The sequence below is a fragment of the Mustela erminea genome, chromosome 16 (genome assembly GCF_009829155.1).
Source record: "Mustela erminea isolate mMusErm1 chromosome 16, mMusErm1.Pri, whole genome shotgun sequence".
NCBI lineage: Eukaryota > Metazoa > Chordata > Mammalia > Carnivora > Mustelidae > Mustela > Mustela erminea.
Genome location: NC_045629.1, coordinates 65,742,626 through 65,759,543, shown reverse-complemented (window position 1 = coordinate 65,759,543; position 16,918 = coordinate 65,742,626). Strand labels below are relative to the sequence as shown.

The following is a 16,918-nucleotide window of genomic DNA, read 5'->3' as shown; positions in this document are numbered from 1 at the left end:
AGAGGCAGGGGGAGAGGCAGAGGGAGAGGGAGAGAATCTGAAGCAGGTTCCCTGCCCAGCACAGAGCCCAACCCGGGGCTCGATCTCATGACCCCGAGATCATGCCCTGAGCTGAAACCAAAGAGTCAAACACTTAACTGCTTAACTGACGGAGCCACCCTGGAGCCCCTCTCACATCTTACGTAGCTCGGACAAGCTGAAAGAAAATCTGAAAACAAAACGAAACAAAATAGGGGTTCTTTGTCTAACAGACTCGCTGGCCTGAACTTCCAGTCTTCCTTAGAGCTCACAGGACTTGCTTCCTCCCTGTCGCTGTTCAGCTCCACACCTGGGAGTCTTCCGGCTTCATAATTAACGAACCTTCCTGTTCCCATGTCACGTGCTCCATGGTCACCCCAGGTTCAAGAGTAAGGGCTCTCCTCTTCTTCAGCTTTCATAGCCTCAGGAACATCCGGATCTTCTGAACTCCGGGCTCCTCTCATGGTTTGGTGCGCACACAGACAGCTCTTCAAAGTTGAGGTAACAGATCAGATGTCCTTCTTCTTTCTTCTTGTCCCCCCCACCCCCCCGTCCTACCCAGCCCGAGTCTCATCCACTCAGGCTGGACCTCAAGAGCCGTCCCTAGCTCCCTTCCTCAAGTTTGTATCATCAATCAGCCTTTGTGGACCCAGGCATTTCAGATTTTAGGGAGAAGCGAGTTTAATATTTAGTCCCAAGGCAGCAAGGGGAATTTAGAGTAAGATAGGGAGTCCCAGGAGGCAATGAAAGAAGGTCACAATGGCCCAATGACAGGCGAAGGAAAAGGGAGCTGTCAGAGCCGGGATGTACGCGCCCGAGACGCTTTGCCGAGGGTTGTACAGAGCGCTTCTTTCTTCTGCTCCAGGACGTGCGTCAGACGTCCAAGGCAAGCAGCAGCCTGTGCCTCCGCTCTCCGCCTGCCCGTAGCTTGTGCTAACAGAAGCACGAGCGGGTGGTTTCGCTTGCATAATTCCTGCATGAATCTCCTAAGCCTCTAGACTTAGGAAGCTGCCCACAAAAGACAAACGGAACGATGTCTCAATTACGGTTTGCTCAGGAAACCTTTATACCTTCTTGATAATCAAGACGGAGTTGCTGGTGTATCTGAGAAAGAGCGTTTGCCCTGGGACGTAAGGCACGCCCGTTGATTACTTTCACTGTTCTCTTAACAGGCTATCAAACTGCCAGGAACCTGATCAGGTGGTAAACGGTTAATAGGCAGTGTTGTGAAATTACTCTGTATGGGATCTGGAGTTTCAAAGATTATGTTTGGTAAGTTATTTATTTGTAATTTTTGGTTTCAAAGTGAGGGAGCTGAGTAACTATCCAAAGCAGAAGGATTTTTACTCTGTCCCAACATACAGCCACAAACCCAGAGCTGTGTTTTCTAATCAACCTGGGAAAATCCTTGCTCTGCAGCACACGAGGAGTATAACCAAGGTGACAGAGTGAGTGATTTCTTTTAATGTACTCAACTGAGTATAGCGAAGATCATATATATTTTTCTAACCCATTTATTATCCAGTCTATGGTAAAAACTAAAATGTACATGGTTGGTGATGAAGATATATATGTATAGACAATCTTATGAATTAGTGTGTGTCACCATGGCTGAAATTAGCATGATATAGTAATATTAATAATAATCAGGGTGCCTGGGTGGCTCAGTGGTTAAGCCTCTGCCTTCGGCTTGGGTCATGATCTCAGAGTCCTGGGATTGAGCCCCAAATCGGGCTCTCTGCTCAGCGGGGAGCCTGCTTCCCCCTCTCTCTCTGCCTGCCTCTGCCTACTTGTTACTCTCTCTGTCAAATAAATAATAAAAAAAAATCTTTAAAAAAAAAAAGATAAAGTCTATGAGACCTAATTTTTTAAAAAAGTAATAATAGTAATAGCTATCAGTCATTATTTTTAAAGTACTATGTGTCAGGCACCGTACTAAGACCCTTCAATGTATTAACTAATTAATCTTCACAATAGCCTCCTGAGATGATTATATCATTTAAAAATGAGAAAACCAAAACACAAAAAGATGCACTGAGAAGAGCATTGACTAAACATTCTGGGACCCAGGCTCCAGTCCCACATATACATTAGTTGGCATGGATTTGAGACAAGTCATAACTTCCCCAGAGTTCATTTTCCTTTCTGTTTAGAAGGCAGAAAAACAAGACAAGCATCCACTTACTGGTTATTTATTATGGATCAGGCATAAGGATGAGCCTTTTACTCGTGTTACCTCATTTACTCCTCACAGTAGTATAGACAAACGGGGTCAGTGCTATAATCCCCATTTTACAGATCAGGAAACTGATACCTAGAGACATCAAGTAACTGAATGTGCTCTTGAGCATGAGAACTGGAATCTGAATCTAGGTCTCTAGGTCTCCAGATCCCGTGCTCTTAACCCCTATGACCTTTCCAGCCTTAGTACATTTGGACTTGCTGCTTCCTCTGCCTGCAATACTCTTCTTGATTTCTTTAAGCCTTCTTTAGGTATTAAGGCCAACAACCAGGTTTGCAGAGGCTTTGGCTCAGAGCTGTTGCACTGCATAACTCCAGGGGGCGCTGTTCACATGGACCGTAATGAGAACGGTGCCTCACTGGAACTGAGGAGCACCGTTTTACTGACCACCCTGCTGAAATCCTGTTCATTCTCCATCTCCCCATCTGGTTTCAGTTACTTCTTAGCACTTACTCCTATCTAAAATGAACTGTTTTATTTATATAATTTATTTATTATCTGTGGCTCCCAAGAATATGTAAATTTCACGTAGACAGGGACCTGTATTATTTGCTGTTGTTTGCCGAAGACTTAGTGACAGCACATGCACATGCTTAATAGTTATTTGTTGGATGTCCATAAATATGTCATACTGACTTCCAATAATTCTTGCCTCATTGGAATCACAGGGTTGTTACAGGATAAAAAGTTTCAAGACATCGAGGCATCATGAAGACACTGATATAGTAAGTTAGGATTATAAATTGCCAATTACATTTTCTGTGCTTTAAATTTATGAGCTAATTAGGATTCTCAGTATCATTAACCAAATAGACATTTATTTGACAAAAATTAAGAAGTCTCAGAATACCAAGTGTTGGAGAAGATATTGACAATATGTATCACTTTCATATTTTGGAAAGGAGTGTACAGTGACTCACCATTTTGGAAACTAGTTGTGTCCTTGTAAAGTCAGCACTCACGTTTCCCATGACTCAGCACTTCTTCTCCCAAGTAAATGCCTAAGGTAAATTCCTACTCTTAGTCCCAGGAGTTGGTATAAGAATGTTCCTAACAGGGGCACCTGGGTGGCTCAGTGGGTTAAAGCCTCTGCTTTCGGCTCAGGTCATGATCTCAGGGTCCTGGGATCGAGCCCCGCATTGGGCTCTCTGCTCAGCAGGGAGCCTGCTTCCCCCCTCCTCTCTTTCTACCTGCTTCTGCCTACTTGTGATCTCTATCTGTCAAATAAATAAATAAAATCTTAAAAAAAAAAAAAAAAAGAATGTTCCTAACAACCCCACCAATGATGATGACAACAGTGGAAACAACCCAAATGCCCAATGACGAGAAAATAACTTGGGCTCTAGAAATTTGTGAAGCTGTGAAAAATGAATGAACGATGACTACACAGAAAAATCTAGAAGAATCTTAGTAATATAATCCTGAACAAAAATACGCGAATCTCAGATTATATAAAACTTGATGCCCTTTTAATACAGTTCATTAAAAAAAAACTAAACAATAATGAAAACAAGAGAATGGTAAAGTCAATACTGACTGCTGTGGTTATGTTGGGTAAGGGAAAGTGGGCAAACGGTTGTGAAGTTGTTGACTTACCATTCTCTGGGTAAGTTGCTGTCAGTGTTCTGGTTCTTGGGTGAGATGGTAGTTTCTTGCAGTAAACCACCTGCTTCAACACCATGATTTCTTATCCGGCCCCCCCACCCCTCCCATGGAGAGAACACTTCTAGGAGGCAGGCCCAAAAGTAACTCATGGATCCAGGGTCATGTCTCCTCAGTTTTGTATTCCCAGGGCCTATATACAGTATCTAGCAAGACAGTCTCAGCGAGGTTTCTGGAAGGAAGGAAGGAAGGAAGGAAGGAAGGAAGGAAATGAGAGAAAAATGTAAAGTGTCTTTGGTTTATATTGAGTGTAATCCAATCATCCCACGCATTACCCGCTCACACACATACTGAATTATGTAATCAATTTCCTAATTAGTTGAAAATAAAAAGAACTAACATTCTCCCAGAGTAGTAAACAACTCCATAACATTTTCCATATAGGTTATTCCACAATACTCATCAATACGGGGCTTTGTAGGGAGAAAATGATTCCAAATCAAATACAGTACAGAAAAAGCTTTTTAATGCACTTTTTTTTTTTCAGGCAAAAGAGCGTCAGAAAACATCCATCATTAAGTAGTGTTACAAATGGCACTTTTGGCTACATTAGAGAATTAGATATGAATCCCATATGTTTTCTCTGATCGCTTAGTAGTAGAGCAACTTTATAATGCAACCCTTTCTTAGGATAAAAAAACGGCTAATTTGTCCTAAAAGACCGGAAAAGCTATAAACCTAAAGTCACCACTTTAAAAATTTAACATTTATTTCATACTATACAATCTATTTTCATATTATAATTTTCAGTATTATGCTACAATTCTTAAGAAGGGAAAACATAAATTTCAACCTAATTTAAAAATAAACATATAAATTAAGTACATATATTAATGCATTTGATAATATCATATGCTAACTTTGACGATGAACTTCATTTTGGTATGCTGCAGATTTGCCCTTTTGGTGTTGAAATGAGGAAAAGCATATTATACCTGAAATTCTGCCTTCGATGAGTAAAACAATGCTCAGTGATATCAACGGATTCTTACCAGTTGGTAAAACTGAAATGTTCCCAAGTTCTTCTGACGAAAATGAAACAGGATTAATACTCAACAGGAAAGAATAGCTAGTGTCAGTTTAAAATAGGTCTTGAGGGGCACCTGGGTGGCTCAACCAGTTAAGCGTCTGCTTTCAGCTCAGGTTATGATCCCAGGGTCCTGGGATCGAGCCCCACATGGGGCTCCCTGCTCAGTGGGGAGCCTGCTTCTCCCTCTCCCTTTGCTGCTCCCTCTCCTTGTGCTCTCTCCTCTCTGTCAAATAAATAAAATCATAAAAAAAAAGAAAAGAAAATAGGTCTTAAAAGTTGACTCTTGTCACAAATATTTGAAAAGAGTTTTTGGAAATGTGATACTCTATTTTGAACGGAAAGCAATGATTCTTAAATTGTTAATTATTAATTGCTACCACCCCAATGCAGTCACTTTTATAAGATGGCATGAAGCTGACTGCATTTCATCTACTCAAATATGGGTATCTTCTTCCGGTTGCCCGCCACTTCTCAACTAGTCCCCTTAGCAACTTGTGCAACTATTCATCAGACATTAAGAGTCAAACATCACACACTAGGACCGACCCAAAAGGCAACTGCATTTTTCTCTCTACAGCAGAGATAACAAACGTGGCTTTCAAACTTGCACTGATAGCATATACCACACTAATGAAAGAAACCAAAGATTTCCACCTCCATCACACTAACACGAACACAAGACACAAACTCCTGAAAAATCCAAAGTGTTTTCTCGGGGAACAACAAAAGCCAGTTCAGGGAGCCTTGGTGAGTGAAGCCACATACACGATACGCGTGGGTGTGGGCGCACGCGGACACACACACACACACACACACACACACACAAATGCGTGTGCGAAAGAAAAGCTCTTAGGAGTATTGCTCACTCTTCACTTAGGATAATTCTTGAGGTTTCATTTAGAAGTGGAGTTCCTAAATTTTAAAGCAATTTGCCTGTTAAAATATCACACAAGATACTTATTTTTTAAGGATATGATTTCACAATCCATGGCCTGAGTTAATTAAAATGTAATCTCTCACCTTCACAGGTAGACAGCACTCCTTGTGTTTTATGAACACCCCAGAGCCAAAGGCCTATTTTCACCACATTTGTGTTTGCTACAGAAAGCTATCTTGTAAAGGACATGTCATTAGAAAGCAGAAGACTAGCATCTGACCCGGGCTCTCTCCCTAGCAAGCCTCATGAGCTCGGGTGTGCCACCGGAACGTTCCACTGAGCTGTGCTCATCAGTAAAATGAGGACAGGACACTGTGCTCTCCATGGCCCCATGTGGCACCATTAGTTTAGGATTTTCCAACTTTGAAGTTTTCATTAGGCACTGGGCTCTATTCACAACCTAGTAAGGAACTTCTACCCAGTGTTTGGTCAATGACTTGCATCTGGGAACCAGAGCCTTTTAGTAACTAGGTAGCTCCTTGGTCCTTTATTCCATGAATGGTGAGTACCTACTCTTGGTGCATTAAAAGTAGCCATAAATTCTTTGCAGCTCCTTCCGTCAAAGGGAGAGACCATTCCCTGCCTCTTGATTCTCAGCTAGTTTAGTGACTTGCTTTGACCAGCAACACGCTACATAAGTAACCCTGGGTCACTCCCCAGGCAAGTCCATGAAAGCTCCTTGCAGTTTCCATTCTCACCTTCTTTGATCTCATGAGGTGTGATGAGGAATCCTCGGAGCTCTGGGGAAAGGCCACATGGGGTGGAAGGAGACACCTCAGCCAACAGCACCAGCCGTCTGGGACACCCATACACAGAGCCTTCCTAGACCACAAATGTTCATGGGAACCCACCCAGCACCACCTGGACCAGTGGCTGGCCATCCCAGCAGAGCTCTGCGCCATTTGCCAATGTACAGGATCCTAAGCACAGAGAGTGTTACGAGGCATGTTGTGGGGTAGCACACCAGCAGCCAGGGACAGCTGTTACACTACTGTGTCACCACCTGCTGATGCTCAGAGTGTAGTGAGGGAGACAGATACGTGATGGACAACCTCCAAGTAAATATCATCAGTGCTGTAAACACAGGGCATTGATGCATAAGGGCCCGTGGGAATTTAGACAAGGGGAGTCAAGCCCAGAAGTGGGGAGCTGGCAAAGATTTCTCAGAGAAGATAGAATCTAAGGGGAGTTACTTAGATTTCTCCAGGCAAAGACAGGAAGGTCATATTGCAGAGAGGAGAAGCTGAGGTGGAAAGGCTGGAGGGAGCTCAGTAGTGTCCCGATGGGAATGGGAGCACTCACTTTCATTACCACGTAAGGATGTCAGGGTGGGGGGTTGCCGAGGAGTAGTTAAGGCAAAGTTCTCTTGACCTTAACTAGAATTCTCTGGCATTTGGCCTTTCATCTGAGGGTAATGGGAGCTAAAGGAAGAAATAGTTCCTCCCTCCTTTCTTTCCTTCCTTCTTTCCTCCTCTTCTTCCCTTCATATTCATTTGACCGAAGACATCAATAAACTCTGAATCAAAGAAATTCCACTGGCAGGAAGCTGAACGGAGTAAAGAAAGACAGATGCTTCTCTGGGGCTTAGATTGGTTAAAGGGAAGTGATATTATGCCAAGGCCCAAGACCATCGGCATTAGGACATGAGTTCAAAGTACGGATGGCAGGCAAGAAGAAGATGCCATCGACAAAGGTGGTCCTCCTTCTTTTGAACTTAATGAACACCTGAGCAGAGGCAGCATTTAAGACTTGTCTTTTAAAGACATCCTAAGAACTTTCTGGGCTGAATCCTAAGGTCTCCCACTCACTAGTTGTGTGGCCTCAGTCACATGACTAATCTCTGTATGAATCAGCTTCCTCAGCTGTAAAACAAGAGATAATGGCGATATTGAACCTCATGGGTCAGGAGGAATAAGTGATGTATAGTTTTAGCACAGCGCTGGGTATAAAATAACCCCAGAACAGTAGGTCCCTAAATGGGGAAAGGCTGGGGGAGGGGCGGTAACATGGGCTCTAGCATTAAACAAACCCATGGTTGAATCTTAGCAGATCTTGCAGCAGTGAGAACACGGATGTTGAAGTTTGCTTACATTAGTTTCCATATCTGAGAAATGAGGGTGATAATACCCTTTATGGAGGGTTTTTTTTTTTAAGATTTTATTTATTTATTGTCAGAGAGACAGAGAGCACATGTGCACAAGCCGGTGGGGCGGCAGGTAGAGGGAGAAGCAGGCACCCCGCCAAGAAAGGAGCACAATGCGGGGTTTGATCCCAGGACCCTGGGATCATAACCTGAGCCAAAGGCAGATGCTTCACCTACTGAGCCACTCAGGTGTCCCTTGGAGGATTTTGATGGAGATTCAAAGAGATCACATACGTCAAGTGCCGTAGCACAAAGCCTGGCGTACAGTATAATCGCACATACACAAAAAATTGCTACTAGTTCCCAAACGGAGATTGACGGTACTAACATTAGACGTTCTATATTACTTCAAAATCCTATTCTCTGACTAAAGCTAAGATCAGAAAAGCTGGATTACCAGAAACATATATATGTAACATCTGTAGCACGATATGTTCATTTTACTAGTACCAACACATTATGATAACCCATCACAAAAAGAATGGCTGAGGTACAACATTCATATTTCATTGTTAATACGTGATAAGAAAGTAACCTGGTTGTTCAGAATGCATCATATGAAATCAAGAATTTGGCATTCCCTGACTACCTAATTTGGCACTTTGAGGAATTTCCTCAATACAACAAGCCCCCAAATGCATTCTTTTCTAAACCAAAAAAAGAAACATGCATATATACAGTGAGCTGAAAAATGACAACACAAGATGATGTTTTGGTGAAAAATAATCCCGCCAAAGAAGCAGGACATGTCATTCCTTAGAATATGTTACACTAGAAAGCTAGTAAAAATTCAGGCCAAGAAGGCAATTTAATTTCAAGTTTTTATCACATATGGGCCAAGCTCTAGAATACTTCATTTAAAAAGGGACAACTTCAACGTGAAATCTTGCCAGAGGCTTGATATGTGTATATACAAATTCCTCTGTTTTGACATTCAACATATTCTGGATTAATTCTAGAAAGCTTCTGTAGCTGATTGATAAGACAAAATTATTTAGGCTCAGAAAGAGAAATCAGAGCAAATAATCAGAAGTAGTATCCCCCTATGTATCCCATCTATATTCATCACAAGGTTTTTGTTTTCTAATGAACGCCATAAATGAAAACATAGGTTAGAAGTTGATACTAAAGGCAGGAATTAAAAAAAAGTCATTTTTTTTTCAATGGCTTTTAAGCACTTGAATGCTTTAGAACCTCTTCAAAATGCTAGTTAACGGGTAATATTCCTTTGGATGTTGCTTTAATTTGAAGCTTGGTGAAATCCAGATCTTTCCATAAAGAGTTCCAGGTTCATTTTGGTAAGAGAACAATTTAAAATCTGTAACAACTACTCCATTGAATCCTATGAGGGGATTTTAGCATGTTGCTGTTTTGGCCAGAGAAGCATTTCAACAACTTTAGGCAAATCAAGATAAAAAACAATGGCTGAGAACTACAAATGGAACCTGAGTAAGGTAATTCTACTACGTAAGGAAATTTCATTTCTGAACTTTTTTATACACTGACATAATTTTTTTTTTTTTAAAGATGATCTACCCGGTTCTTCCACATTCAAACAGTGTATGAAACGCAAATCAAGATGTGTATGTATGGAGACATTTTGTGCGTCCAAAACCATCCATGTGCGTGGAAGTCTTGTCATTGCATTGCTTTGTGTTATCCTGGCTTCGATCATTCTCAGGCCACTGAAGGGCCAGGATGTCTACCTGCTCAGCACTCTAACTCCTCCATGACTTCCATGACGATCGTCCGAGGGCCCGTCAGAATCAGATTGCTCACCGTCCGGTAGTCAACATGCAGCACATTGAGCCCATTTACAGAGACGACAAACTGACAGACCTAAAGGACAGACAAAGAGAAAGTATCTATTACAGCTCCTGCTTTTCCATAGACTTCTAATGAAGTCATTGTGTATCTCTAATGTCTAACATCTCTTAAAATACCCAACTTCCCCCAGCTGAAGACAACAATTTCCAAGAATCTACACTTTTCCTGGAAGGCGATATAAGAGAAAAAGTATTTGGCTTAGTGTTTCACAAAATTAGGATTAAATCCTAATTTAGCAACTTACTAGTTGGAGCTAGGTATTTAAATTTCTGAGCTTCATTTCCCTCAACTCTAAACTAGAGATGATTAATAATAATAATACCCACCTTATAAGATGTTGTAAGAATTAAAGGAAGTGGAGTACATCAAGCTTCTGCAGTGCTCTATGCCAATGGAGAACTCAATACATTTTCACAGTGTTTAGGGCTGTTATTCATTTGGAGTCAATATTTAGGGAGCCCCTATGGCCCACTATTCCCAAGACAGCCCTCTTTTCTACCTACTGTTTCTGAAGGATTATTAATAGTGCTTCCTTTCACTTGTCAAGGTGTCCCTATTGAGATGATAAATTCCACACCTTTCCCTATTTCCATCCCTTATGAAAGTGGGTGAGGCCAATAAAGGTCAGCTTTTACACTAAGTATTAGTTAACCCATGATAGGAGAGAGAATTACAATAAAAAAAAGAAGTACCGTTCAATAATGAGAGACCATAGTCAGCTTGAGAATGATCTACAGCTACTGCCTCAAAGGGAGGTACTTCACTTGAGGTTAGCGGTGACATCATATGCTGGGTACTTTCTTATTTAGCTGACACAAAATAACAGTTGGTATATCTGTTGTGTGCCTAAAGAGGCAGACATGGGACATTCGAATGATTTATGTCCCTCAAATAGAAAAATGGAGAGACACACAGATCTCCAGCTGTCAGTGATAAGTATATCTAATTAGCAAAACAGAATCCCACAGAATATAAGTTCGTATAGTGCCTGGCACATAGTAGATACAATATCCCCAATCCCTGGAACCTCTGAATATTTAGTTTACAGGGCAATGGGGAGTTCGGGTTCCAGATGGAATAGGTTGCTCATCAGCTGTTTTTAACATTAGGAGATTATCCTGAGTCATCTAGGTGGGCCCAATGTAACTGCAAGGGTCCTTATGAGAGGGAGACTTGCAAGCCAAAGGCAGAAGTAGAAGTCAGAACAGAAGCAAGAAAGTGGAGAGAAAAGAGAAAGGGGCCAGGAACCAAGAAATGTAAGTGGTGTCTATCAGCTGGAGAAGGCAAGGCAGTGGATTCTACCCTCCGAAAGCCCAGAAGGAATGCAGACCCGCTGACACCTTTAGATTTTTGACTCCAGAGTTAGAGCAATACATTTTCTTTGTTTCAAGCTGCCAAGTTTATGTCAATTTGATACAGCAGCAATAGAAAAACCAATGCAGTAATCCAATAAATATTCATTGTTGAATGAATTGAATGTATAAATGCATTAAGCAAAAAAAAGCACAATTTTGATTGACTCTGAAGGGTTTCTTGCTTCTTATAAATTATCCCCTCACTGAATAAGAAAATAAAAAGGAGGAAAGGAAAGAAGACAAAAAGGAAGAAGGGAGAGAAGATTGAGATAGGGGAAGAAAAGGAGATTCTCTGGTTGAGACTGACTGATTGAATGTCTCCCATATCTGTTGTTATCATCATATTTCTTTATAATCCCCCAGTAATTAATATGCATATATGATTAATTAATTTAGTGTTAATGACTCAAAGAACAGGAAAATATGAAAATAGTTTGAAAATCATTATTTCCTTTTTTTATTTTCTGAGTGGGTAATAACTATCAACTCAAACACTATATTGATACAATATAAATAATACAAATTATAAATGTTCAAAACACAAAATATATTTTAAATATAAAAATAAAATTAAATCTATAAATTAAGTATAATAAAACACTATATTATTAAGTGTAAAAATACCTATCCTATTCCTCAAACCAATATTGGAAAGTATTAGAAGGGCAGCTATAGATGGAAAAGATGTGGGATTTGGAATTTAATCCTAAGCATTTAAGTCTTTGGCTCCCTTTGTTTGATGACCTTAATCAAGTCATGTCTTCTCTACCATGTCTCAATTTATAAAACAGGGTTAGGTAAAAATGCTTATCTGCAGGGGCTCAAATTAGATAATGAATTTAAAGCCTCTTTGTACATGTCAAGCACTACACCGTTGGTTTCATGAATTTCTTTCCCTTTAAAAATACCTACTTTCTCTGTGGTCACATGCAAAACAAAATGGAAAGTGCTGTGGTAAGCAAAGTGGTTATTTACATAATGAACACTTTCTGTTGTCATGAACCTCAATATTTTCCACTCCCAACCTATACTGCCATGGCATCCTCATATGTAAGGAGACCATACCATCACTGTTTCTCTTTTCCCATTTCCATAAATCTGTCCTCATGGATTCAGGGCACATGTTGTATAGAATCAGCAGTTCTCAACCATGATAGAAGTCATGTCATAATCAAAGTCATACTAGCAGGTTACAATCCCTCCTGAAGAAGGCCATGGGTAATTTGCAAGGTAATTGAGCACTAACTTAAAGTAAACATTCATGGTGCTTTGTTTTTTCTGTTCCAGCATACTCATGAGCCAAAGGATAAGAGAAAGTCCACTCCCTCCTGATCCAGAGTGCTGACTTTAGACCTGGGTCTTTCTTTCCTCCAAAGAGATGAATAGTCCTTTTGTGATGCCAAATGAGAAGGCAGTAGTTGCTAGGTGAGCTCACATTCCAGCAAAACCTTCATGGGCTCCAGAAGGAGAGATGTGTCTCTGCATCACCAGGAATTACCTTTAGCATTTAGTCTCAACCAGAATTATATTCTGTCTCTCTCACACACTGGTTGTTTTCACTGACCAACACTTGAAAAGTAGGAAATTTCCACATAAACATCTAGGATCTAGCTTCTCTGGAACAATCTAAAGCTCTAATAACATCAGGTCAGGATGGCCACTTGCCAATGCCTGAGTAGGGGCTACCCCTAGTAGATGTTCTCTTACTTGCCATGGTCCACATGTGTTTCTCTGCCACCTAGAGGACAGACATTGGAGTCTATGCCCCTGATCTGGGGTCACCAGAGGCAAAGAGCTGAAGAGAGGGAGACTTGGTACACCAAGAACCAAAGGATGTCAAATGTCCATCGATGGATGAAAAGAGAAATAAAATTTGGTATATCCATATCATGGAATATCATTCAGCAATAAAATGGAATCAACCTTGTGCTACAACACGATGAACCTTGAAAACATGATGCTAAGTGAGAGAAGTCAGTTGCAACAGACCGTAAATCGTATAAGTCCATTTATATAGAAAGTCCGGAATGGACAAATGCACAGAGACAGAAAGTAGATTAGTGGTTGCCTAAGGCTGGGGCATGGGGAGGTATGAAAGGGTGTCTAGTCCATTCAAACTGTAACCAACTTGCAATCCTCAAAAATAATTGTTTCATTAAAAAAAAAAGTGTAGGGTTTCTTTCAGAGGTGGTGCAATGTTCTAATATTGATTGTGGAGATAGTCACATGACTCTGTGACTATGCCCAAAATAAGTGAGATATTACACTTTACACAGTATATGAATTATAACTCAACAAAGATGTTATTAAAAAGAAGAATTGGAGGGAAGGGCGAGCTGATGTCAGCAATTCATAGATCTCTGTATCCTGGAGAGGACGGATGCAGGATTGGTTGAGAGAAGGGGTCTTATGGACCTCCTGATTGCAGGGGCTCTTGGAGGTTCAGAACTGGAATGGTAAGGGCTGTGTGATTGGGAAGATGAGCTTTCCGTGGCCGCTGCTCAGGACCTATGTCCTGAGCCAGGGCCAGTTGGACAAGGACCATGGGCAGCACAGTGGTCCAAGTCCTTCTTATTGGGGTGCCTAAACCCCAGGATGGGCGCTGGGGGAAACAGCATAATCCCAAAGAGGAAATCATGGGCAATGGGACACCAAAACAATATTATATTGGACTTGTCATCAATCTTGGTGAGTGGTGACTTGATCTGCACTTGATTTTAGAGAAAGGTCATTTTAGGGGTACCTGGGTGGCTCAGTTAAGTGTCCAATTCCTGATTTCAGCTCAGATCATGATCTCGGGATCGTGAGATCGAGCCCCACATTGGGCTCTGCGCTCAGCGGGGAGTCTGCTTGGGATTCTCTCTCTCCTTCGCTCTCTGCCCCTCCCACTCATACTCTCTCTATAAAATAAGTACATCTTTAGAAAAGAGAGAGAGAGAGAGAGAGAGAATCTTGAGCAGACTCCACACTGAGCCTGGAACCCAACATGGGGCTCCATACCAGGACCCTGAGATCATGATCTGAGCTGAAACCAAGAGTTGGATCTTAACTGACTCTGTCCCCCAGGTGCTCCACTAAATCATTCTTTTAAAAAATTTTCTTTTGTGGTGCCTGGGTGGCTCAGTGGGTTAAAGCCTCTGACCTCGGCTCAGGTTATGATCCCAGAGTCCTGGGATCAAGCCCCACATTGTCAGGCTTTCTGCTCAATGGGAAGCCTGCTTCCCCCTCTCTCTCTGCCTGCCTATCTGCTTACTTGTGATCTCTGTCTGCCAAATAAATAAATAAAATCTTAAAAAAAATTAAAAATGTTCTTTTATGGTAGCTGGTTTCTATCACTGGCCACCCATGATCAGCAGTATAATGCTTATGAACAAACTGAGTCTGAGAGGTTAAGTTTTTTGCTCAAGGTTACACAACTAAGTGCGACTTCTGGAATTTGAACTCCATATGACTCCACAGCCTCACATAAATACAAATTTATAAAGTACAAGTTATATATGCAAGTTTGAGGAATGCAGAGAATAGTAGAAGACACATGTTTCTTCTCTTTGCTTTAACTATTAATTAAGCAGTGTAGGTCTGCTCAAATATCTTGTGATGTCGACAAGTGATATTTTGGGTCTTCTAACTGCGTAAAAAGGTTTTTACTCAGTTAATCTTGGATTGCTTTTGTGCCACTTAAAATCCTGAGTGATATATGAACTTACATATTTATTTTGATTTTTTTTTTTTTTCTTGAATGACGAGGGGAAAAAAGCCTTCCAAACATTCATCATGCTTGTATTCAAGGTGGTATTTTTGGAGTCAGTCTGTTAGTAAAAACGTCATCTCTCCCTAAGTGGTTCTCACAACTGTTGTGGCTCCTGCAGTTCCAATGTCCTGTTACTAAAAATGTGCAAAATGATCTGGAAATGCAGGTAGAATTGCATAACATATTCAGTTATGATGGACTTTGAATTAGCATCTATGGTACACTCTGTTCTGCAAATAAAGACATATTACAAGTAACCACAGAAAGTACACAGCCTGGGGAAAATGTTTTTTCTCTTCTGTATTAAAAAGCTCACACATACAAATACACAGAATATGTGACTAGATCTACATTAGGTACCGTATTACCTCCTACCTAGGTTCAGGGAACGTGGACGCCACCCGTAGGTAGAAATGAGAATTTAAGTGAGGGTGTGATGCTTTTCTTCTGCTTATAATTACCTTTATCAGATCTATTTTCAAAGATTTTATTGCAATTCTCTCATTTCCCGGTTCACAGAAAAGAGATCAAGCATGAGGTCATGTAGCTGCTCTAAACTCATTTCCTCCAAGACGGTGGTACGTTGACTTTATACAGAAGGGATATGGAGGACGTCATCCTTAATGAGAAGGAAGAACAGCACCTTTGTAAGTCATAGGTAAGTGATTTCTGAGCAAGAAGGCAGTGGAGAAAAGTCCTAGAAACCATGGTAGGTCTGGTAAGAGTTAACGGGAAGACAGGGGTAGGACTCAGCACATTTCAGGGTGTGATCAGGTTGGGATGAATATCTAGGCTGAACTCCAGCGGTCTCTCCTGATAAGGAGCCAAAACAACTAAATAATCTTGCCTCGAATTCCTCTCCTGTGCCAGTCCTCCCGACAGACGCCAGACAACCCTACAGAGGGATTGAACCCTGCATTGCGCGATTGCACATTCGTCCTTGTATGGCTAGCGTTCCTTCACAATCATTCAACTGTTATCCAAAGGGGGAGTGAGGTTGGAAAGAAACACTACACCTATGATTACATAATTGACTTCTTCCTGCCACGGAAATCTGTATTCACTGAGACACTCGCATCCCTGAAATGACTGCACTCACGTGAGAGCTGCCCCGGCTTTTCCCTTCCTTTTCCTTGTGTTCTCGAAGGAGAAAGGATTGGAGGGTAAGCCTGATTGAGGCTTTCCCTCAAAATAACAAAACAGTTGGCAAGACAGAGACCAAGAGGGGTGCCTGGGTGGCTCAGTGGGTTAAAGCCTCTGCCTTTGGCTTAGGTCATGATCCCAGGGTCCTGGAATCAAGCCCCACATCAGGATCTCTGCTCAGCAGGGAGCCTGCCTCACTTCCTCTCTCTCTCTGCCTGCCGCTCTGCCTACTTGTAACCTCTACCAAATAAATAAATAAAATCTTAAAAAAAAAAGAGACCAAGAGACAAAGTTTTAATACTATGATTATAATATTATTAATTATTAATTATTAATACTATTATAATATTATTAATTATTAATACTATGATTATAATATTATTAATTGATACAAATTTCAAAACTAACATTATCTTAGCATTCCTGGGTAGTAGTTTCACTAGCAGCTCATTTTGTAACAAACTGAGATGTGCCTAAATAATATGTACATTTTCTATATAGTGCAATAGAATTGTTTTAACTCCAGCCTTTATAATTTACGAGTAATGGGACTTTGGGCAAGTTATAAATACCCTGAGTTATGCTTTACTCATCTGTAAAATGGGGATCAAGTTTATTATGAGGATCAAATCTGATTAACTACTAAGCCATGTGTTTAATAATAGTGAAACACTAAATAAATATTGGCTTTTCTCTTCTGTCCCTCTTCACATACAACCTCTCCCTGCAAACAGCCTCGTGAATGCAGACTGTTGAAAGGAAAAGACAGACCAACCATCGCATGGTGATTACCCAGGAAAGCCACCTTGG

General features: G+C 41.1%; 1 protein-coding gene and 1 long non-coding RNA gene across 5 annotated transcripts in view; one reads left to right on the top strand and one right to left on the bottom strand.

The window, feature by feature from the left end:
• Positions 1–393: 393 nt before the first annotated feature.
• LOC116575559 lies at positions 394–16,890 on the top strand. Of its 3 annotated transcripts, none has more exons than XR_004279836.1 (5): positions 394–519; positions 1,191–1,290; positions 12,502–12,639; positions 15,485–15,623; positions 16,843–16,890. It is a non-coding gene; the product is annotated as an uncharacterized LOC116575559 (long non-coding RNA). The 3 variants fall into 3 exon arrangements; XR_004279834.1 differs by lacking the exon at positions 16,843–16,890 and adding an exon at positions 15,836–16,187; XR_004279835.1 differs by lacking the exons at positions 12,502–12,639; positions 16,843–16,890 and adding an exon at positions 15,836–16,187.
• Positions 5,129–16,918, bottom strand: part of DEPTOR (DEP domain containing MTOR interacting protein) — a 131,767-nt gene continuing 119,977 nt past the window's right edge. The window contains exons 9-10 of one of the 2 annotated variants that reach the window (XM_032316931.1): positions 9,739–9,871; positions 5,129–5,175 (exon numbers count right to left, since the gene is read on the bottom strand). In XM_032316931.1, coding sequence (XP_032172822.1) covers positions 9,743–9,871 — 129 coding nt within the window. In that variant the 3' untranslated portion in view covers positions 5,129–5,175; positions 9,739–9,742. Of the gene's footprint in view, positions 5,176–8,378; positions 9,872–16,918 lie in introns of those variants that run through there. The other variant, XM_032316930.1, reaches the window with a different exon arrangement.